This window comes from Artemia franciscana, chromosome 7, assembly GCF_032884065.1.
Source record: "Artemia franciscana chromosome 7, ASM3288406v1, whole genome shotgun sequence".
Taxonomy (NCBI): domain Eukaryota; kingdom Metazoa; phylum Arthropoda; class Branchiopoda; order Anostraca; family Artemiidae; genus Artemia; species Artemia franciscana.
The window spans coordinates 44,849,591-44,873,973 of NC_088869.1; the positions used below are offsets into that span (position 1 = coordinate 44,849,591).

The 24,383-nt window shown below is 36.4% G+C and overlaps 1 protein-coding gene across 1 annotated transcript in view; it reads right to left on the reverse strand.

The window, feature by feature from the left end:
- The window catches only part of LOC136028653 (uncharacterized), a 157,064-nt gene that overhangs the window by 62,325 nt on the left and 70,356 nt on the right, over nt 1-24,383 (reverse strand). The window contains 7 exon segments of the mRNA XM_065706478.1: nt 9,311-9,488; nt 11,143-11,274; nt 14,350-14,554; nt 15,341-15,505; nt 17,958-18,164; nt 18,792-18,949; nt 22,613-22,787. Coding sequence (XP_065562550.1) covers nt 9,311-9,488; nt 11,143-11,274; nt 14,350-14,554; nt 15,341-15,505; nt 17,958-18,164; nt 18,792-18,949; nt 22,613-22,787 — 1,220 coding nt within the window.

Sequence of the window (24,383 nt, forward strand, 5' to 3'; positions counted from 1 at the left end):
TCAATTTTCACGTTTTCCAAGAGTTCCGGTTTCCCCCTCCAACTCCCACCAATGCCACCGGATCTGGTGGGGATATAAAATAAAGAGCTCTGAAGCACAAGACCCTTCTAAATATCAAATTTCATTAAGGTTTGATCACACGCTCGTAAGTTACAAATACCTCATTTTCCTAATTTTTCTGAATCAGCCCCCCTCCCAACTGCCCCAAAGAGAGCCAATCCGATCTGGTTATGTCAATTATCTAAATAGGGCTTTTGCTTATTCTTCCCACCAAGTATCATCACGATCTCTCCACTCTAAGCGTTTTCCAAGGTTTCCGGTTTCTTCCTCCAACTCCCCCCAATGTCACCGGATCCGGTCAGGATTTAAAATAAGAGCTCTGAGACACGAGGTCCTCCCAAATATCAAATTTAATTAGGATCCTTATCTTAGGATCCTTAAGTCAGCGGATCTTTATCCTAGCTTATCTGGAAGTGCCCAAACTAGCAAAACCGGGACAAACATACCGATAGACAGACCGACAGACAGACCGACAGAATTTGCGATCGCTATATGTCACTTGGTAAATACCAAGTGCCATAAGAAAGGGTGGGAGAAGGGGCCTAGTTGCCATCCAATTTTTGGTTACTTAAAAAGGCAACTAGAACTTTTTTTTATGAACGTTTTTATTTGTAACAAATATACGTAACTTACGAATTAACTTACGTAACGAACTTCTATATTTATATATTTTAATTACGTATATGAGGTCAATACTTCACTCTTTACACCAAAGCTTGAATTTTGTCCCAACTCTTTAAGAAATACCCCTGAACTACAAAGGTTCGCAAGTTAAAAATACCTCATTTTTTCTAATTTTTTCGAATTACCGATTTAGGTCCCCTCAACTCTCCCAAAGAGAGTGAATTCGGTCCAGTTATGTCAATCATGTATCTAGGACTTGTGCTTATTTTTCCCACCAAGTTTCACCCGATCTCTCCACTCTAAGCATTTTCCAAGATTTGCGGCGCCTCCTCCTCAACTCCCCCCGATGACACTGGATCCAGTTGGGATTTAAAATAAGAGATCTGAGTTACAAGATCCTTCTGAATATCACATTTCATTAAGATCCGATCACTCCTTCGTAAGTTAAAAATACCTAATTTTTTCAGTTTTTCCGAATTGAATGTCCCCCCACTCCCCCCTCCCCACAGGTGGTCCAATCTAGGAAGCAACCATCTTTATTTTAATTTGGTCTGGCCCATGATACGCACGCTAAATTCATCGTCCTAGCTTATCTGGAAGTGCCCAAACTAGCATTACCGGGACAAACATACCGACAGACAGACCGACAGAATTTGTGATCGCTATATGTCACTTGGTAAATGTCAAGTGCCATAAAAATGGGTGGGAGAGGAAGCCTAGTTGCCGTCCAGTTTTTGGTTACTTAAAAAGGCAACTAGAACCTTTTTTACGAACGTTTTTATTAGTAACAGATTTTAGGGTTCTCCCCTTCGTCAATACTTCACTCTTTACACTAAAGCTTGAATTTTGTCCCAGCTCTTTAAAAATGACCCCTGAATCACAAAGGCCGTAAAATAAATAATCGAAATTACAAAAATACTTTAGCGTAAAATGTGAGGTATTGTGGAGGAGATGGACCTCCTTATTTGCAAAATAATTTCTGTTCTTTTTAGGTTTAATTCTGCTCCTTACTTCCAGCTGAAATTTTTTTTTATTAATTTAATTTCTCATTGTTTTGTTTTTAAATAATGCTAGAAAATCCTGTAGGCCCTTCATGGAAATTCTATTCCCTCATGATAAATTCCTCCATGAAAAGATCCTCCAACGTAGCTCCAACTTTTCCTCCCCTGGGGAAAAAAACAAAAAACTAACAAATAAACACGCATCCGTGATTTGTGCTCTCGCAAAAAATACAAAATTCCACATTCTTTTAGACAGGAGCTTGAAACTTCTACAGTAGGATTATCTGATATATTGAATTTGATGGTGTGATTTTCGTTAAGATTCAATTACTTTTAAATGGTGTTTCCCCCTATTTTCGAAAATAGGGCAAATTTTCTCAGGCTTGTAACTCTTGATGGGCAAGACTAAACTTGATGAAACTTATATATTTAAAATCAACATAAAAATGTGATTCCTTTGATGTAACTACTGATACCAATATTCCGTTTTTTACAGTTTCAGACACTATTGAGCCGGGCCGCTCCTTACTGCAGTCCGCTACTACGAATTGCCTGATAAAAGCAATTATTTTGTTATAAGAGCAAGTCCGAAGCAAAATACAAATATTTTGTAATTATCAGTTTTTTTGCTTTTTACAAAATTTAATGTCTCAAATGATTTAATGATCAAAAATATTTGATCATTGAAACTAGTCCGATTTCTAGTAACGATATGTACAAAGCTTCAAACTTTTGATTTTCTTTTTTAATGTGTTTGAATTGCTGTACCGGGACACAGGGACACAACTACAACGGGGACGCCGGGGGCACAGGGGGATATATAAATGACGACGGGGACACAGGAAATTTTCGATTAGCAATCACCATCAACAAAGCTCAAGGGCAATCATTAGAATAATGAGGTATAGATCTGAATACGGATTGTTTTTCCCATGGACAATTTTATGTTGAATGTTCAAGAGTCAGTAAACCTGACAATCTATTTTTATGCACAGACAATGGGACATCGAAGAATGTTGTATATTCGCAAGTTTTACGTGGTTAAAAACATATATATATCTATCTATATTCACAGGTGGGACACAGGGACACAACTACAATGGCGCGTAACTAATATGGCGCGTAACGAGTTGCGCGGGCGAGGGGGCCTGGGGGGCGCGAAGCGGCCACACCAACTAGGTGTTGGGGTGGCGCGAAGCGCCACCCTAACAGTTAGTATATATATATATATATATATATATATACTAGCTGTTGGGGTGACACCAACACCTAGTTGGTGGGGGCGCGCCGACCAAGCCCCCCCCCCCCGCGCGTAAGTCATTATGCTCCATATTAGTTACGCGCCATTGTAGTTGTGTCCCTGTGTCCCACCTGTGAATAAAGATAGATATATGTATATTTGATTTTAACTACGTAAAACTTGCGAATATACAACATTCTTCGCTGTCCCATTGTCTGTGCATATAAATAGATTGTCAGGTTTACCGACTCTTAAACATGCAACATATAATTGTCCATGGGAAAAACAATCCGCATTCAGATCTATACCTCACTATTCTAATGATTGCCCTTGAGCTTTGTTGATGGTGATTGCTAATCGAACATTCCCTGTGTCCCCGTCGTCATTTATTTATCCCCCCTGTGCCCCCCGGCGTCCCCTTTGTAGTCGTGTCCCTGTGTCCCGGTCGTCATTTATATTCCCTGTGTCCCGGTCGTTATTTGTGTCCCGGTTTCCCAGTCTGTAATTTCTCTTTGAGTGTCCAGGTCGTCATTTATATTCCCTGTGTCCCGGTCGCCATTTGTGTCCCGGTCTGTAAATTCGTCAGTCGACATACATAACGTGAGTCGACAAACAACTTCGTGACGGCATAATGCTCAATCCTTACAATGACGTCAGGTCAGTCGACAAACATGACGTGAGTCGACAAGCAACTTCATGACGGTATAATGCTCAATCCTTATAATGACGTCAGTCGACACGCACACCTGACGTCAGTCAACAGACAAACAACTTATTTTTATATATATAGATAGATATAGATGTGTCCCGGTCGTTATTTGTGTCCCGGTTTCCCAGTTTGTAATTTCTCTTTGAGTGTCCCGGTCGTCATTTATATTCCCTGTGTCCCGGAGTCCCGGTCGTCATTTGTGTCCCGGTCTGTAATTTCGTCAGTCGACAAACATGACGTGAGTCGACAAACAATTTCATGACGGCATAATGCTCAATCCTTATAATGACGTCAGTCGACACACAAACATGACGTCAGTCAACAGGCAAACCACTTATCTATATATATATAAAAATAAGTTGTCTGTCTGTGTGTCTGTCTGCCAGGTGACGTCATGTTTCTGTGTCGACTGACGTCATGAAGTTAGTTGTCGTCATTTTTGCTATGACGGTGACGTCATTAAAGATATTTAATCATGAAGTTAGTTGTCGTCATTTTTGCTATGACGGTGACGTCATTAAAGATATTTAAGACATATATGTTCACGTAGAAATCTATTAATGTTTAGCTTTAAAATGACTGATGAACTTACAATGGCAAAAGCCGATGAAGATGCTCAAAGAGTCTATGCCAAAAAACTTGCTGCTGATAGAGAAAGTCAGAAAAGAAAGCATGCCGAGGAATCAAAAGAACAGCATGGAAACAGGCTTGAGGCTGATAGAGAAAGAAAGAACAGAAAGCGTGCCGAGGAATCAAAAGAGCAGCAAGGAAACAGGCTTGAGGCTGATAGAGAAAGAAAGAACAGAAAGCGTGCCGAGGAACTACCAGAGCAACGCGAAAGCAGACTTGCTGCTAAAAGAGAAAGTGAAAAAAGAAGGCGTGCCGAGGAATCACAAGAACAGCAAGAAATCAGGCTTGCTGCTGATAGAGAAAGTAAGAAAAGAATGCGTGCCGAGGAATCACAAGAACAGCAAGAAATCAGGCTTGCTGCTGATAGAGAAAGTAAGAAAAGAAAGCGTGCCGAGGAATCAGAGCAACCTGAAAGTTATCGCCTGACATTCAGGTACAGCCCAGTCGATGATTATAGCTTGAGTAGATGTGTTCAAATCGGGACAATGTCTAAAATTTGTCCCTATTGCAAGGCCTTGAAATTCAATGGTGAAACAATGGGAATGTGTTGCGCCTCAGGAAAAGTTAAACTTCCTCTATTGGCTGCACCACCAGAGCCATTGAAGACTTTCCTTACTGGAACTACGTCAGAATCTAAGCGTTTTTTGTCACAAATCAGAAAATACAACTCATGTTTCCAAATGACGTCGTTTGGAGCCCAAATCGAAAATCCAGATCAATTTATGTCTACTTTCAAAGTAAAAGGGCAAATTTATCATAGAGCAGGGTCCCTTCTACCATTCTCAGGCGAAAATCATAAATTTTTACAATTGTACTTCATCAGTGATAGAAATTCTGAATTGAATGCACGTTGCGAAATTTCTCCCAAAGTTGAAAGGACAATCGTTTCCCAATTGCAACATCTTTTCCACGAAAATAATAATTTAGTGCGTCTGTTCAAAACAGCCATCGATTTGATGCCTACTGATACGCATAAAATTGTTATTTCCGCTGACAAAACGCCTCCTGGCCAACATGTGCGTAGATACAATGCTCCAACTATCGACGAAGTGGCAATCGTTATGGTCGGTGATCAGTTTTTACCTCGAGATATTATTCTTCATAAGCGAAACGCTCAGTTGTTAAGAATTGCTGAAACTCATCGATGCTACGATGCCCTACAATATCCTATCATTTTTTGGGATGGAGCCGACGGCTATCACTTTAATATTAAATTGATGAATCCAGCCACTAACAAAGAAATGAATAAGAAATGCAGTGCAATGTATTATTATTCCTATAGACTAATGATTCGGCAGGATGAAGAAAATTATATTTTAAAATACCGTGAATTGTTTCACCAATTTGTCGTTGATATGTATGCTAAAATTGAATCAGAAAGTTTGCTATATATCCGCCTGAATCAGACCGAGCTCCGCTCTGAACAATACATTCATTTGCGAGATGCAGTTATAAATGACGGTAATACCACAAACGTTGGAAGATTAACAATTTTACCTTCGTCATATGCTGGCAGTCCCCGTCATATGCATGAATATGCTCAAGATGCTATTGCGTATGTTCGTCTCTATGGTCGTCCAGATTTATTTATTACATTTACATGTAATCAATCTTGGGACGAGATACTGCAGCTTTTACTTCAAGGACAATCGGCGGTTCATAGGCATGACATTACGGCCCGTGTCTTCCGGCAAAAGTTGAAATCACTGATAAACTACATAGTAAAACTTGAAGTGTTTGGGTCAGTGCGATGCTGGATGTACTCAGTGGAATGGCAAAAACGAGGTTTGCCACACGCACATATACTAATCTGCTACATAAAAAAATTACTTCGAACGAAATTGATGATGTGATTTCCGCTGAAATACCTGATAAAAATGTCGATAAGGGGTTACATGATATTATTGTAAAAAATATGATACATGGACCTTGCGGTGCACTGAACGAAAATTCACCATGCATGGCCAAAGGAAGGTGCACAAAGCAATATCCTCGACTTTTAGTATCAAACACAATTACTGGCAATGATGGTTACCCACAATATAGAAGAAGATCTACTGAAGATGGCGGTAAAACAGCAATAATAAAGAAGCGTAACGGTACCACCATCGAAGTAGATAACCAGTGGGTTGTTCCATATTCCCCATTATTATCAAAAACATTTAATGCACACATAAACATTGAATACTGTAACTCCGTAAAGGCAATCAAATACATATGTAAATACGTCAACAAAGGCAGTGACATGGCAGTTTTTGGCTTGCAGCCCGAAATCAAAGATTTCGACGAAATTGTACAATATCAGGCTGGAAGATACATAAGCAGTAATGAAGCTGTTTGGCGAATTCTTTCATTTCCGATACATGAACGTAGTCCAGCTGTTGTTCACTTAGCGGTACATTTACAGAATGGTCAACGTGTTTATTTCACGGAAACCAACGTGCAACAAAGAGCCCTGAATCCACCGGATACAACATTCACAGCTTTTTTTTCGCTTTGCAAAAATGATTCTTTTGCAAAAAAACTGCTGTATACTGAAGTGCCTTCGTATTACACGTGGAATACTAAAAATAAAGTATTTGAACGTCGAAAACAGGGTAAGTCAGTCGACGGCTAACCTACCATCTTCAAAGATACCACGATAGGAAGACTCTACACCGTTCACCCCAATCAACATGAATACTTCTTTCTACGCCTGCTTTTGGTGAATGTACCCGGTCCGACATCCTTTGAGTATTTGAGAACTGTACCGTTGAGAACTGTACACTTACCGTAGTGCATGCCAAGCTCTGAATTTATTGGAGAATGTCCAACACTGGGATAACTGCATCAATGACGCGTGCGAAACGTCAACCCCAAGTCAAATTCGTGCATTGTTTGGCATCATTTTAACAACTTGCTCTCCATCAGCTCCTACAGAGCTATGGGAAAAATATAAGTCAAAAATGTCCGAAGATATACTCCATCGAAAACAGTTAGAGACGTTAGATATGACTTTTGATTTTACATCAGAAATTTATAACTACACTTTAGTTATTATAGAAGTACGTATGTATGTGCGTACGTATGGCAAACAAACCTCTTCAGGATTTGGGAATGCCTTCACCTAACCGTATCGCTGCTGTTTCGACATGTGTAGAATTGGATCGTGAACAAAGTTACAGTACGAGTGATCTATTGTCGTATGTACAAAATAACATTTCCAAGTTAACGTCAGAACAAAAAGACATTTATGATACGATTATGCATTGTTTCGATAACAACATTGGAGAAATTTTCTTTTTGGATGCGCCAGGAGGTACTGGTAAAACGTTTGTGATAAAACTGATTCTGGCATCAATTCGATCAAAAAATGATATAGCGTTGGCAATTGCGCCGTCCGGAATAGCCGCAACATTGCTGCCTGGTGGAAGAACTGCTCATTCCGCTTTGAAATTGCCTCTGAATTTGCATTCTACAGAAACTCCCACGTGCAATATTTCCAAATCATCTGGGATGGGTAAAGTATTGCAGCAATGCAAACTTATTATTTGGGATGAGTGCACAATGGCACACAAAAAATAGCTCGAGGCTCTGGATCAATGCTTGAAAGATTTGAGAGGGAAGTCGAAACCCTTTGGCAGCACATTAATATTGCTTGCGGGAGATTTCAGGCAAACATTACCTATAATACCTAGATCAACTCCTGCAGACGAAATGAATGCTTGCCTGAAAAATTCTAATTTATGGGCACACGTAAAAATATTAAAATTAACTACAAATATGCGTGTCCGATTGCAAAACAATGACTCTGGTCAAACATTTTCAGATCAATTGCTGGCAATTGGAAACGGAAAACTCCCAGTAGACTCAATTTCAGGACGTATACCACTACCTGCTGATTTCTGTAATTTAGTGACGTCCAAAAATGAATTGATTGAAAAAGTATTTCCGAATATTCTAAAAAATTATAAAAATAATAAATGGCTAAGTGAAAGAGCGATTCTCGCACCCAAAAATATAGACGTCCACGAAATCAACAATATTGTTTTGACCAAGATTCGAGACCAGGCAGTCCTTTACAAGTCAGTCGACACAGTTTTGGAACCAAATGAAGCGGTTAATTATCCATCTGAATTTTTAAATTCCATAGATCTTTCAGGGTTTCCACCACACGTGCTACAACTAAAAATAGGCGTACCAATAATACTTTTAAGAAATATCAACCCACCAAAGCTTTGCAATGGCACGCGACTTGCCGTAAAAAAAAAACAATGGAAAACCTAATAGAGGCAACAATCTTGACAGGGCCTTTTGAGGGTGAGGCTGTTCCTATTCCTCGCATTCCCATGATTCCAACGGATCTGCCTTTTCAATTTAAAAGATTGCAATTCCCAATTCGATTAGCATTTGCAATCACCATTAACAAAGCTCAAGGTCAATCATTAGAAAAATGTGGTATAGATCTTAATACTGATTGTTTTTCCCATGGATAATTGTACGTTGCATGTTCGAGGGTCGGTAAACCTGACAATCTATTTATATGCAGTGACAATTGGACAGCGAAGAATGTTGTATATTCGCAAGTTTTACGCAGTTAATTTGTATTGTATCTATCTATCTATATAAAAACGAATTGTGTGTATGCATGTTTGTTTGTTTGTAAAAAGAGCGTTTGCATATGACGTCATTATTAGTACATACGGCTTTGTATATGCACAGACAATGGGAAAGCCAAGAATGTTGTATATTCGCAATTTTTACGTAGTTTGAAACACATATATAAATCTATCTATATTCACAGGTGGGACACAGGGACACAACTACAATGGCGCGTAACTAATATGGCGCGTAACGACTTACGCGCGCGGGGGGGCTTGGGGGTGGCGCGAAGCGCCACCCCAACAGCTAGTTTTTATATATATAGATATGTGGTTGTTGGCTGACGTTAGTTTGGCAAGTTTAGGTAAAATATAATATAAACAACATGTCATTGACAAATGTAAGCATGGCAAAATATGGATGATAATGACGAATAAAAACAAATCGAATAGTATAAAAAATTACTTTTTTCCTTTGCAAAGTTTCTCAATCGCCGTAACTTGACTCTTCTGAATTCCAAGTTTGTCTTTCAATTGTTTCTTCTTCATTGTTTCATAGTCTTTCTGATGCTTTTTTGTTGCCTTGGCGAAACCTTTGTCATTTCTCAAGCTTTCTAATGTCACTGGATCAAATTTCATCTCTTCTACAAATGGAAAGTAATAATGTTCTTTTTAACTTAGATTGACCAAACACAATATTTAGGTTCTGTAAAACGCCTCCTACAAAAAACTGAAAATCGGACGAGCCTCTGTTTGATTTTTATTAGTGGGATTTAGCGTTCAGTTTAAATATGAGAGTCAAAGATAGGTGGCTCTACCAACGTGAATAGAATATTTTTACAAAATAAAATTTACTGTGGAGTAATATAAGTTCTATTTAAGTTCTACTGATGCCCACAAGATATTATGGTTGCATGTACGCCTCGCATTTAGCAGTTTTTTTTACGTTATTTAGAGGCTCTCGATAAGAGAGCCAAGCTTCCCCCCCCCACCACAAAAAAATCATTATTTTGGATCGCTAAAAATAAAATTCCTTTGAGAGTACAATATTCTATTTTTATATGAAAATTTTATATAAGGACCAGAGTCACAATATGAAGTTTTCCTCTCTCTCTCTCTCTCTCCCTCTCTCTCTCTCTCTCTCTCTCTCTCTCTATGTTCCTCCTTTAGAGGATTTTCATTGTTTTTCTATTTATTTGCGCTACAATTTTTTTTTCAGATATCTTATAATTTTGTGATCTATTAGATCATTAAATACTCTGCATTTGTACAGTCACTAAATAAAGTTATTCGCTCTTCCGTAGTCATGTATTTTTTCTTGTCATTTTGAAGACTATTAATTTAAAAACACATTACTATTCAGATAGTTTGTAAGAACTTTCTCGTTTATTTGACCTTTTTTTAAGGATATGAGATTGCGTAGAGCATAGTTTTCAAAACTGGGAGGCACACCTCCTTAGGAACGTATGGACAAGTATAAGATAAGATGCGAATATTAGCCAGGATTAACAAAAAAAAGTGTATTTGGAACTTATAAAATACGTAACTCATAGATGCTTATTAACTGCTGTGCTGCTGATAATAGCATTTCCCATAGTAGCAAACACTACGGTTCAAAAGTATATCTGCTCCTTAAGGAGTGCATTTTCTAAACACAATGCCATCCCACATAGAAGATGCAACATGATCGCGCATGCGCATAGACTCTATGGGCATACCGATAACTTTCTAAAATTCCAGAAAATATCGATTTCAGTTTAACGCAGCACAGCAGCGTTATATTATGTGTTGACAAATGGATAAGTACTTGACTGGTGATAAGAGAATATCCTTTATATATCCTATATAAATACATTTATTATATAGCTTTCTGTCATTAGAGCTACGACTAAAAAGCAGTATCACTAAAAGAAAGTTTGGCATTGTAGTGCAAAATCTATAAGAAATTGTCGTTTATATGCCTTTTATTAGGGATAAGAGATCGCGTAGAGGTTTAAAGACATATTCTAAAATGTTGTGTTAGATAGATATTTTTTTTCTTTCGCTGGTGGTTTTCAAGGCCTGGCTACTGTATCTTAGCTATGGTTTATTTCAATTTCTTTATCTTTTTTCTATTTATGTTTTAGGAAAACATTTAAATCTCACAGAGCTTTATCCCTTTATTATACCTGTTTCAAATTGAAATACCAAAAAATCCTGCTTGTCGGCATGGTAAATGTTGAATACGATGTTGTTTTCATTGACAAAGAGGCTGCATAAAGGTATAACAAAATAGCGCAAAACTGTGAAAACGTATACCTCTTTTTTCTTCAGCTTGGCCTTTAACACCTCCGTCTGCAGTCTGTTCAATACCCATTGCTTTCATTTGATCATCCTGCTTTTGTTTTTGTTTCAGAAAAGCATTTGGGTCTGATAGAGCATCCATAAGACCTATGAAAAAAGTTATTCGTGAAGCAAAAGAAAATTTATAAGAAAACTAAATTCTAGTTATGCAGTATTTTAGTCTGTAAAAAATAGTTCAATCACAATAACGATTTTATTTTCAAAAAACAAACCGTAATAAACTCCGACTTTCGTTGCTGCTGTCGAAAATTCGACTTGAAGGTTGATCTGAGCCATAGAGACATGAGCCATAGAGTGTTAATTGTTATCTTCCTTCCCAATGAGAATGATGATTTTTGACAATTCTCCCGCCAGTAAATTCTCCTCGTGGAAGATTCTCTCTTTCCCGCAGACAACCCCCCTGGAATATTACCATATATTTCTCAGTACCAAATACCAAATGTAAACTACGGACAAATTATACAATTAGAAGGAAGTATATAATGCAGGCAATAGGGCTACCATACCTACATGCATGTTAACCAGTGACTTTAAACGCATGAGCACCCCTTTAATATTTTTTTAGAGGACGTACTTCCACATTTGCCATAAGCTAGAACATTAAGACAAAAAAATGCTTTATGCCAGAAAAATGTCATGCTTATACGGAAATTATTTACATTTCATGTGGATTTATAGTCCTTGAGGAAGATAGAAAGGGGATGATAGTCCGTTCTCTCTTTTATAGGAACTCATGCAAAGACAGAATATCTAACTGGAACTCAAAACGCGGCAAAATGCGAACGAAGTAAAGACTTCAATTTAGGAATACCGTCTATTTGTGTTGCGAGAGCAACACTTTGGTTTTGTCCCGTTTTTTTTTGTTTTTTTTTTCCTATGTGTCCGATCTCAGCTTATTCCTGGAAACTAGTAAGTGTCTAACCTTTGCGGTTTTTACGGAAATTGTGGACCTCAGGCCGGATTGGTGAATATGATATTACGTTTTGGAAAGCTCCGCAAAACTCTTGCCTGGGGCCAAAAAGGATGGTTTTTGCTTGTCCACGAGCCAGAGCCTATGGTGTACGAAGTGAAGTGGATTTATATAGCCTATGTCAGAGAGGAGCATCTGAAGTTGTGCAGTCAAGCTTCGTTTCATCAAAGCATGTTTCTGCTTTCGAGTGGAAAGCTCCGTTCTAGCAACAGGCAGGCACCACTTTCAAATTGAAGATGGACTAAAATCTATAAGTGTTAAACATATGCGGCAGTTACCCGGCCCCATAGCCAATATATCTTCTTCGAGTGATAAATAGAAAAATTTACAGAAGCAAAAATGTCGCATTTTCCCACGGGTCCGAAAGTGCTGCCATCTATTGTTTCTATCCATTTCTGTTCGTGATTTCAGCTGAGTTTATCATTCGGTTTTTTGGACTTGGAATTGCAGCAGAGAAATGGTATCAGATGTGCCTAATAAACTTTAAAAGTTCTCTCATTGCTAAAGAAATTGGAGCTCATCCTTTGCTCCTTTCTAAGTGGTGACGTTAGAAAGTTGGCCTACGGCAAAAAAAAATCACCTTTTGAACTAAGACACATAGAAATTTTTTCGACGGCAATCGATAGCTCTTGATGAGCTGATCAAAGTAAATGTCATCCATTCTTTGGTACAAAAATTCCTTCATGAGATATACCAGTTTGAAAGTTTCAAGGGGTGCACAACTTCAGTAGTAAGATACACCCTGAAACGAAATCTAGGCCGATGAAAATTGTGAGACATATAGAGGACTTGTAGGCAACAGTTGGCTGTTAGATAATAATCACCTTAGGCAATGAGGGGTTAGCAACTTTTGCTAGTTGGTGTATCTATTATTTGTTTCCAGTGTATTTGATGGCAAACCAATATGGTTCCAGTGGTAAGACATGTAGGGGACTTGTAAGTAATACTCTGCTGTATTCTGGAGAGGGACTTATAAGTAAGAATCGGTATACTTTGGGCGAGAAACGGCTGTTAGCTCATAATCATCTTCGGCAATGAGGGATTTGCCACTTTTGCTAGTTGGTGTACCTATTATTTGTTTCTGGTGTATTTGATGGTTAAACCAATTTGGTTCCAGTGTAATAATCCATTGTAATAAATGTAAGTAATAATCGGCTGTTGGGCTACAATCATCTTCAAGGATGAGGGGCTTGCAACTTTTGCTAGTTGGTATACCCGTTTATTTGTTTCCGGTGAACCTGATGTCTTTCACGGGAGAGGGACTTGTAAGTAAGAATCTGTTCACTTTGGGCTAGAAATTTGTGTAAATTGGTGCACATTTATTCGATCTCTTTAAATCTGACAGATTTAAGTGTTTACGCAACGGGTACAAACGATAACGTAAAACAATGAGGTGGTTTCGCAATAATTAGTGTAACCTATGCTATTTTAATCCTGAAAAGTTACGGATAGCTTTATATTACCAACTAGATTATATAAGATATTGCTCCAAGTTTTCATCCGTCACGATGTCTACGATTGAAAAGGATAAAGTTCAACTCGCTGCAAAGTCAATTTAGTCCCTTCTTTCGATATTATTTTGTAGTTGTTGTTTTTTCAACGCTGAGGAATAACCTTTGGTCATGTGATAACTGATTGCGTTCTTGTTTGAACAACCGGTTTTAAAAACTTCAATAGGCTGACAACTTCATCATTTAACCGATAGTGAAGAAACAAGCACAAACGAGAATGTAAAACAATGAGATAGTTTCGTAATAATTAATAGAATGGTATTTTGATCCTGAAAAGTTAGGGATAGCTTTATAATACCAACTAGATTATATAAGATATTGTTCCGAGTTTTCATGCGTCACTGTCTACGATTGAAAAGGATAAAGTTCAACTGGCTGCAAAGTCAATTTAGTCCCTTCTTTCGATACTATTTTGCCGTTGTTTTTTCAAAGCTGAGGAATAGCCTTTGATCATGTGATTACTGATCGATAGTGAAGAAACAAAACCAAAGTGTTGCTCTCGCAACACTTCAGCCGGCGAAGCCAGAAAAAGGTTGCCGCAACACTTCACGTTGCCCGGGCAACGTAGGTCTATTTCATATCCATCCTCCCCCTTTGATATAAATAATGTGATTCACCCACCCCAAGAGGTGAGTAGGAATCCCTAAGCTTCTAAGTAAAACCTTAAGAATATTTATTTACCTCCAAGTCCATCTGGCACATAAATTTTTAGCTCGACATTACAAAAGAGCATGGGAAGTGACATCGGAAAATTGGCTTCGGTTCTTAAGGAAATATGCCTGTAGCCAGCCTGAAGTCCATCTAGCGGCAAAATTCTTTGTCCCAGAAGCTTCCCGTTTTCGTCATAAACACCAAAGCGTAAAACTGCCAAGTCTGGTAAAACTACCTGAAATGCGGGCAATATCACGCATTAGTAGGAGCACTGCTTTCCTCTAGGAAGCTCAGCACAATTTTCCTTCATTTTCGAGATAAAATACAAATGAAAAAAAATACTTATTATGGCTTAAGCCTACAAATGGAAATTTGTCAGAAGTCCGTTGCCTTTCGATGAAGGGGGATTATAAATTTCTGAAATAAATTAAGACCGACAGAATGAAAAAAAAATGAATGGACAGTTCATACTCTCCTCTATTATATATGATGTGATTGTTCTTGTCCTGCATTGGACCTCTAGAAATTTTTGGGTTTTCCTTCTTCAAAAGTTACTTAAGAACATGTCATTTGGAATAAGAATCGATAAAAGTGACTATTTTTTCCGTTATCTTCCATCGGCTTACTATTTGACTGACTTTATCCCTTTTCGGATGTTTGCAATGTACTTAATTATTTCGTTACTTCATAATAAAATCACCAAAAACTTTGAAGAAGTATTAACACGTGGTATGCAGGACTAAATTTAAGAATATTCATTTTTAAATATACATTTTAATTTACTTAATCACAGATCAGAATGAATAGTGAAGATAGCCTTTCCATATCTGTATTATTTCCCATTACTAAATTTCCTATAGATGAATACTTTAATTTGGCTCCTATTCCATTCTTTACAAAAATATTGGCTTATTTTTTATATTTCTTGGAAAGTATTTTATTCTTTCTTTTGAATAGTGCACTTTTGAATTGTAAGAAAAAATGCTACTTCGGTACGTAGTTACAAAATTCTTAAATTTACCTTTCTAAAGAGGAACGGTTCTTCGTTATAAATAGGATTCAAACCGTTTGCTGGAATTAGCCTTGTCCTGAATTCTTTCCGAATTGTATCTGTAGGCAATCCATACATGTCCACTTCAACGTAAGTCCCCACCTTGTTGCTGGATAAAAACTGACCTGCGATAACCTAGAAACATATTTAAACCTCATATTAGTTAACAAATATATATTTTGTAACATTTATATATAAATTTAACATATACACGCAGCATATACGCTATATGTACTTTATATTTTTTAATAAGAAATATTAATATCAAATAAGAAATATCCTTCGCAGAGGTATCAGGTTTTATAACAGATATCATGTTTGAACATATTTTTTTTTTTTAATATAACAAACATACTTATTGTTTATTTGTTATTCAAGTTTGTGTACACATATGCCGTGTAAACCCATGTTATTTGTTACATATACTGTATATGTAACAATAAAATGTGTTTACATGGTATATGTTTACACTAGCTTTTGTAACAAATGAACAATAAATATGTTTGTTATATAAAAAAAAAAAATTATGTTCAAACATGATATCTGTTATAAAACCTGATACCTCTGCGAAGGATATTTCTTATTTGAAAGTGATCTACACGCCAGCTGTAAATATAACTGGCCACATAAATGGTTTGCTTTTTAGGAGTTTCATTTTTTTTACATCAAAATCTTGTGAAAATAAAGAGCGGAGATACTAATGAGCTACCTAAATCTTGGCAACTTTTGTTATTTTCATATTGTATTTAATGAGTTATAAGTTACAACAATATAAGTTTCAACTTTTTGTTTGAGTTTTTTTTTAATTTCAGCTGTGATTTAAAAATTTTCTTGTCATGGACTATGGAAGATTGTTGAGAGCCTTTTAAGTTTCACTTCTATTTTTTAGGCTACTCTAGGAATATTTTTTTTTTGCATGGGATTTTCGTTTTCAGTAAATGGCTAGTTGTTCAAAACTATAAAAAAAGAGCAAAAATATAATAAGTTGGTTAATTTGAGCTAGTTTTACAGACAGATGTTGCACAGGCTACAAAGCTGTAATTCTTGTTAGTTTTAATTGTCGGTTTCACTCTTTACTTTCATCTTAATTTTTTTTTTCATTAACATTTAGTTGATTTTAGTTTTTTTAGTACGCAAAATTAACCTGAGAAAGACCTTTGTCTGACTAAGGCAGTGAAAAAAAAAACGAAATAAAAAAAGAAGAAAAAAACAATGAAATAAAGCCAGCACAAGTTTTTGTTAAAATCGGTAAATAAATATTCGTTTTATGCTTAACCTCTCTAAAAGTTTTTACCTCTAAACTTCTGCTGCTTTCTCTAGTTAAGAATGACGGGATTCGGTGTATTTGTCCCGGAACATAAGCTTTCCTGAAAATTCCCCTCAATGAAAAAACACTCCCCTTGGAAACCTTATCCTAGAAAATTCTCCCTACTCAAAGTTCCTCATTCCCTGGAAAATTCTCCACATTTAGCAGCCAACAGGAAATGAAGACAAACAAAATGAAAACAAAAGAGCCTTGCAATAAATACAGAATGGGATATAATGGGGGAGGAGGAAAGGAACTATCTATAACCTTCCTTCATTTAGATTGGATTAAGAGAAAATAAGAGTGCTGTGTAGCGATAACTCTCTTTTAATTGCCAAAAATTTATCAAAACTGATTTGCTTCATATTTCATATTATATGCAATGATGTATAAGTGTACATAATCTATTATGACGGAGAAAGGCTTTGTAATCACTTTGTAGTCAAGGGGGTAGGGCATATGCCTTAAAAAGCACATTTTAATGCCCTAGAATCGTAACTCTCATTGAGCATTCAGAAAATCCCCCCCCCCCATATTTTTGTGTATAAAATTGTGTACTTTACTAGGGTGAAGGGACAGCCTCCCCTGGCTACATCAAAGACCTTAATTAGAGGGGGGGGGGGTTAAAGTTAAGCTTTAGTCAAATTTAAGATGTTCTTCCTTTGAATCCTAACTTTGTACTAACGTTACAGCTCTTAAAAACAGGAGGAATTCATACAGAGTTCAGCAAGATTAACGCTAGAAATACAATAATGAATATTGCAACTCCAAAAATGTATGAGATTTAGCAAAGACGATAATCCTGCAATAAAATTCAAAGAAAAAAGAAAGCACAGATTCTTACCTCAAATGAAATAGGAAACTGACTAGTAGAGGTGAGTCTTTGGAACTTCGCTTTATAACAATCGTAAAAATATTATAGTATTACCAAGAGCGTTGTCTACAATAATAGCATAATTACAGAACTACAATAATTAAAAAAAAATATAGAAAAAATCTACAGAACTAAATAACAGAACTAGAATCATTAAGGACAGCATAAAGTAATTATAACTTTAATTTATCAAAATTTGCCTTTTTAAAAGCAGAATTAAAGTAAAAACATATAGTAAAGTAAAAAAAAACACGGCAAAAACAAAGTAAAAGGTTTATTATTATTATAAATAAGTTTATATATATATATGTATTTTTAATTAATTGCTCATTAGTAGTACATGCAGGTTCTTGCCATTTTTATTGAAGAAGGACTTGAGGTTAGTATGATTACAAGCACTAAATTACCTGTACTTGACATTGAGCAGCAATCACACCATCTACCGGGCTTTCAGCAAAAGGATCAAAGGCTTTGTCGGGTCGACGCATAAAATCTGGCTTCAAAAGATATCCACAATTCCCATTGTACTCAAATTTACCTTGGTTTAACTGGAATGGTAAATCAGGAGTCTGGTAATTTAATGAGACCATTTGACATCCAGCGTTCCAAAACACCTGAAATAACAAAAGTCAGTTGAAATTGTCAAGCACTTCGTGATAACGAACTGTAACTAAGGAGCGACCCGGCTCAATAGTAACCGAAACTCTAAAAAACGGAATTTTGATAGCAGTAGATACATCAAAAGAATCGGATGTTTATGCTGATTTTAAAGATATAAGTTTCGTTAAGTTTAGTCCTATCGATCAAAAGTTACGAGCCTGTGAAAATTTGCCTTATTTTAGAAAAAAAAGCGGAAACGCCCTTTAAAAGTCATAAAATCTCAATTAAAATCACACCGTCTTATTCACCGCATCAGAGAACCCTAATGTAGAGTTTTCAAGCTCATATCTGTAAAAATGTTGAATTCTGTATTTTTTGCCAGAAGAAACATCACGAATGCGTGTTTCTTTGTCTTTTTTTTCACAGGGATGTTCTTATAGACCCAATGGTCCTATAATATCATGAGGGTACTCATTTAAGAGAAAGAGAGAGAGAGAGAGAGAGAGAGAGAGAGAGAGAGAGAGAGAGAGAGAGAGAGAGAGAGAGAGAGAGAGAGAGAGAGAGAGAGAGAGAGAGAGAGAGAGAGAGAAGAGAGAGAGAGAGACAGAGAGAAGACAGAGGGCTAAAGAGAGAAAAGTTACCTGAGGCATGTAATTTGATGAATCGGCCCGTGTACCCTTTGGATAAATACGACTCATCTGTCTTTTATTGTAATTGACAAATTCAATAGCTGATGTTTTCAGAAGGTTCAACCCCGCTGCTTCAGAGAAAGACGACATATTGTGATGGACATTCTTCTCTATAAAAGGATATGAACGGTTATCAGAAAACAAGGCTAATTCAATGTTCAATTATATGAGATATTGAGTACTGATCTTTATTTTAAATAAAACTAAGGTTACACTCATATTTTACGATAAACAATAGATGCTTTATATAAGACGAATCCCCCTCAACTTCAACCTATACATACCCTTCTTTGGAAATCTATTACCACTACTAACAACTCACCGTAGCACCAAGCCGTCTGAGGCCGACTCAGCTACGGACGCTCCTCCTCCATCCCAATCCATTCAAAGTTCTTTTTACACCCTCTTTACAACTTCCTAGGAAGTTCCAATTTCCTTTAAATCTTTCTTTCTTTAAATTATATTTGCTCGAGTTTCCTCCTTCGAAATCTACCTGTGTTGACAATTGTTGGATGGGGTAATAAGGGGGGAGAGAGGTGGCAAATGAATGGCTGGAAACACGGCGGAAACTTAATTTAGCTATTTCAGGTTCGGAATTTTCGAATATACCATTTTACCCTATGATTCATCTGTTTTGGAAGGACTTGATGACCTCTGTTTGCGAAATAAACACTTGCGTACATGTCTGTAGTTGGTAGAGGTAACTTTGGCAATAAATTTGTACTACTTATAAGTTATTTTACAGCCTAAAATATTTACTTATCGCAAATGTAAAGCTAAACAACTCTAAATTTAAGCAGAACTATAGAAGCAGCTAAGAAGGAGGCAAACACACAAAAGTCCAGTTGATCGTTATTTTCAGAAAAAAAAATAATGCACATAAAGCTAAAAAAAAGATTATTAAGTAAAGAAAAAAGAAAACATACAAAACATCTAAGCTAAAAACCAGATAATTAGGTAAAGAAAAAAGAACATAAAAAATCACTGTGGGAATGCTATCTGTACTGCTACACAACTTACGCGATGCATGCTCGAAACTTTGAAATTTCACTGGTTGTGCATAGTTAATCATTGAAGATAGCCATGGATGCACATTAGTTGTTGATCCAGAATAATTTATTGGTGGTGCGTCACCACCCTCACCTGGAGGAACCTCACCAGGAGGTGCCTCACCTGGAGTCTCTTCCTGAATAATAAAATGTATTTAATGTAGCGTCAACAACACAAAATGCTGCAGCTAGTTGTTATTACTGTAAAGAAGCATAGAAATGAATTAGGTTTTTCATGCTCGAATAGTGTTCGTGTAACTAAACCCCCGTTTAACTCGACTACGTTCAATTCTAATTATTCCAAAGTGCCCCCGTTCAACTAAAGCCCCACTTAACATATTCTCCTTTCAAATCTACCCCTATTTAACTCGACGACTGTGCAATTCAGCCCCCGTGCAAGTCAGATGCCTTGAAACTCAATCCCCGTTGAATTCAATTCCGTATAACTCAATCCCCATGCAACTCAACCAACATTCAATTTGACCGTTGTGCTATTCAACCCTTATTTAATTCAACCCTATTAAACTCAACCCTCATGTAACTCAACCACTCAGCCCGATTTAACTCACTTAAACCCAATTTAACTCAAACCTCTATTTAACACAACAATATTTAGTTCAACCGCTATTTGACTCAACATTCACTAAAATTGGCCAATGAATAAGTTTGAACTAGAATTGATTAGAATCTCAAAATTTGATCCTCGCTTTGCTTGTGGTTTCAACTTAAATTTCATTGCCCTAAACTTAAGCTGAAGAAAAGATGTTTTAATAACTTTACAGGGCCTAAATTTAAGTGACATCAAGCTTTTTAAATTTTGTGTTAAAAGTTTTGGCGTTTTTTTTTTATCCAAATTCCAATTAATTTGCTAGCTGAAAGATATACCATTCGATTTACCATCCAATGTTCATACCAAATAAAATAATCGCCACCGCATAATTACGTTTCGACTTTTTATTTATTCCCACCCAGCATTTTATGACAGCTTTCAATTACCTATCAGCTTTCAAATGCCTGTTTACGATGTTTCAGTGCCCTGTTAGTTCTAGAGAAATAAAAAAGCAAGAAGGGGGCTTATCAGTGTTTTCACCTCCTTCAAAATACCCATAAAGTTGTTTCCGCAATAACTTTTACTATTAAGATGCATCGAAATAATAGCTATCATTCCTGAGTCAGCGCTAAGGGCAAATTCTTTTTCCGACACTTTTTTTTGCTACTGCATTTTTAAGCTTCTGGTTACTATGGGCCGTGGTTTATTCTGCACTAGATTGCAGCTATTGCTGCTAATATAAAATTAAAGTGTAACAGGGGTCTGGGCATGTACATTTTTGCTTATTTCAATCTATATGACACAACGATAAATAGTTGTTTCTTATAGAAAGGGGGATAAGTTTTGCATTAAAACAGCATAAGGAAAACTTGCATAAGAATGAATCAGATGAATGAAGCCCATTTCATTCCACTCACCATTTGTGACTTTCGATAAAACGGGCTGAAGTACATTTTCTGGTTGTTAATTTAATGTTGATTTAATGATTCTAATGTTGATTTATTGTTGTATTATAGCGCTGATTTAATCTTCAAATGCAGTTGGGTTAAACGAGGGTTGAGTTGAATGAGGAGTTAGATGGTTACATTTAGGGTGTGTTTTGTTAAAACAAGGGTTGATTGGAATAGTGATTTAGTTGCATTTGGGGCTGAGCCAAACAGGTGTTAAATTGAACTGGGGTATAGTAAAATGGTTTGAATTGGACCAGCATGAGCTAAAGGAGGTTTCACTTACACATGAGCCTGCTAGAATACGTTTCTTATGCCAAAAAAGATATTTTTCATACAACTCGAACTATCCTGAACAGGACCCTACAGTCATATTTTTAATTAATAGTCATTGCTAATTTCAAATAGGTGAATTCTTCCGCGTCAAGTCAGGTTACACATACTCACCTTTTTTTTAAGTTTAACTGATCCTTATTTGTCGAGGAGTCGAAGCTCTATTTTGCTATGCAGCCATGCAGTTTTGTGGGTATTTAATTATGCAATCAAGCAAATTATGTGTTAAGTGTTGAAGTGTGCAGCTTTGATATTAAAGAAAAAGTTATTAATCGTAAATTAGACGTTATTTGATTATTTTGTGGAACATATTTTGAAAGGTCAAACAGCAACTATCAAGAATTATACCTATTAAAAGGTCGTTTCCGATACATTTAGCCATTGGAAACACCGGTTAGACAGGTATTGTTTTCTATAAGTTTTCAGGGAAGTATATCCTAATTTCATACTTTACACACTGGAAAGGATAACACTGGAAAACAAAAACAAAAGTGGTAACTTTTTTCTATCCTTAATTTTCTATCTGTTGATAAATTATACAAAATAATTTAATTTAGCACATGTCAAGACTTCATTTTATTAAAGGAATTCAATCCTACCCATAGTATAGTTCAAAAAAATTCTTAAGCTCTTCATAGGTTTAGGAATCGGCTGGTTTTGTAGCACTATTGTCCTTTCTCAAAATATTATTTTAACTGGAAACGCAAATTTTCCCGATACCTCCGTCACATTTTATGAAAAAAAAGCATTTTATTTTTATGTTTTTGTACCTATTATTTTAACTTAGTATGTATTTATCAATGGAATTCTAAAGCAATCATTCAGACATTCACAAATAAATGTAGAAACATGATAAAAACATGCAATGTGCTGAAAATTATAATAACACTCAACCCTCTGCTGTAGTAAATCCTGGAAATTTGACTGGCTCAGCATAGTTGACCATAGAAGACAACCATGGATGAACTCGGTTTGTTCCTCCCTTATACTCGTACATTTGCAAAAATCGTTCTTCAAAGCTCAGTGATCTGGATTCTGTACTGTTAGGGTCACAAACATCCTGTAAGATCTGTAGAAGCTCAGGTTTTTGTACACTTAAAGAAATTTTAAAATCTATACAGCAGGCTCAAGAGCATTATCTTATTTTAAATAGTCGGTAAGTGTCCTTAACACACAGACAATCACTAATCTGGAAACACTTAAGGGATGCTATACAACAAGTAACGGATGCATACATTTCACTGGAACAGTCAGCGTCAGCAGGTTTTCAGATGAGCAGAGGAGAGTACAAATTTTTTCTTCTTTTCTATACCTAAAGCTTTGAAGGCAAGCGGAGTTTTTCATTACAGATATTCCACAGAGTCAGTAGATTTCATTCAAAGGTAAGGAATTTTATACATAATTTGGTAAGGACATCCTTTTTTGGGGGAATCGAATTGAAGAAGTTTTTGGGGAAAGGCAGTTAAGAGACTTAAGATCTCGTGTTTTGGAAAGTAGGCAAAGTGTTTTTTCTCCAGTCTACACTTACTATTGCATGCTATTTTTTATACCTGTCGTCAGACTGCCTTGTTGGATAGTATTTAATAAAAGACAATGTATATTTTGTAATTACTCAAGATAATTCGAACATTAAGAAATGTTCAAATAGACTGTAACGACTTGAAACCTTTATGAAGATGCAAATAAAACCTTGGTATTGCAATCAAGGCTTTGCTCATTCAAAAATTCTTGTTCAATCTCTTTTTACTAGCTCTTTTATAGGTCAGGCACGCACCTACAGAGAAGAGACCTGCAGGAAGATTTTCGCAGCACCAAGTTGGATAATTCAATGAACCTGAATTTATTTACGCTGTTTCAAAGATGAGAATATTTTTTCCAGAAGACTTTTCATCTTCTTATAATCTAAACCTCTTTAATCGTTTTTTTTTCGTATATCTAAAATTCTTAATTTTATCCGTTTTGTTCATTATCCCTCGATTAGCCTATGTATCTTAATAATAAACATAGGTTATTAGCAGTAGATGCTAAGCCACGTGCATGCAGGGACGTCATATGTGAAATTAAGGATGGCAATCCCCTGTTCCACCTACCAATCTTGCCTTTAGTAAGATCGTAGCTACGATGGTAGCTTTTAGCTACCGTCAACTTTAAACAAACTCAATCTCGGTAGATATTGCAGCTGGTAAAAAAAACTACCAGTCGACCAATGAAATGCATTGCGGTTTGAAGGCAAGTTATACATTTATCCCCAGTGCTCCTCAGACCTGAAGCTTCATCTAAATTCATTCATCTGAACACCTACCCCTCTGCTGTTCAAGTTAAAGATATAACCAATGGGAAGGTTGGGAAGGATCAATCCAGATGAATCAACCCTTACGATCAAGAACGAGCCCTAAATTCCTTAGCTCTGAAATAATGGGTGATATTCAAGTGACGGACTAGTATAGTAATAAGCATAAGTTTTGTCTTATTATATGCACTCTGAGCATTTACTTGAATAGAATTAACCGTAGCCTAAAATGTTTGTCCATCTGTTAAGTAAGTTTTAATTTCAACGTTTGATGCTTCTTGTTTCAGAAAACATTCATGTTTAGTAAAATGGATAGAACTCACGCCCAATCAAACTTCCTTCTGGTTTTTTCTTTTTTTGTGTGTTTACTCCACA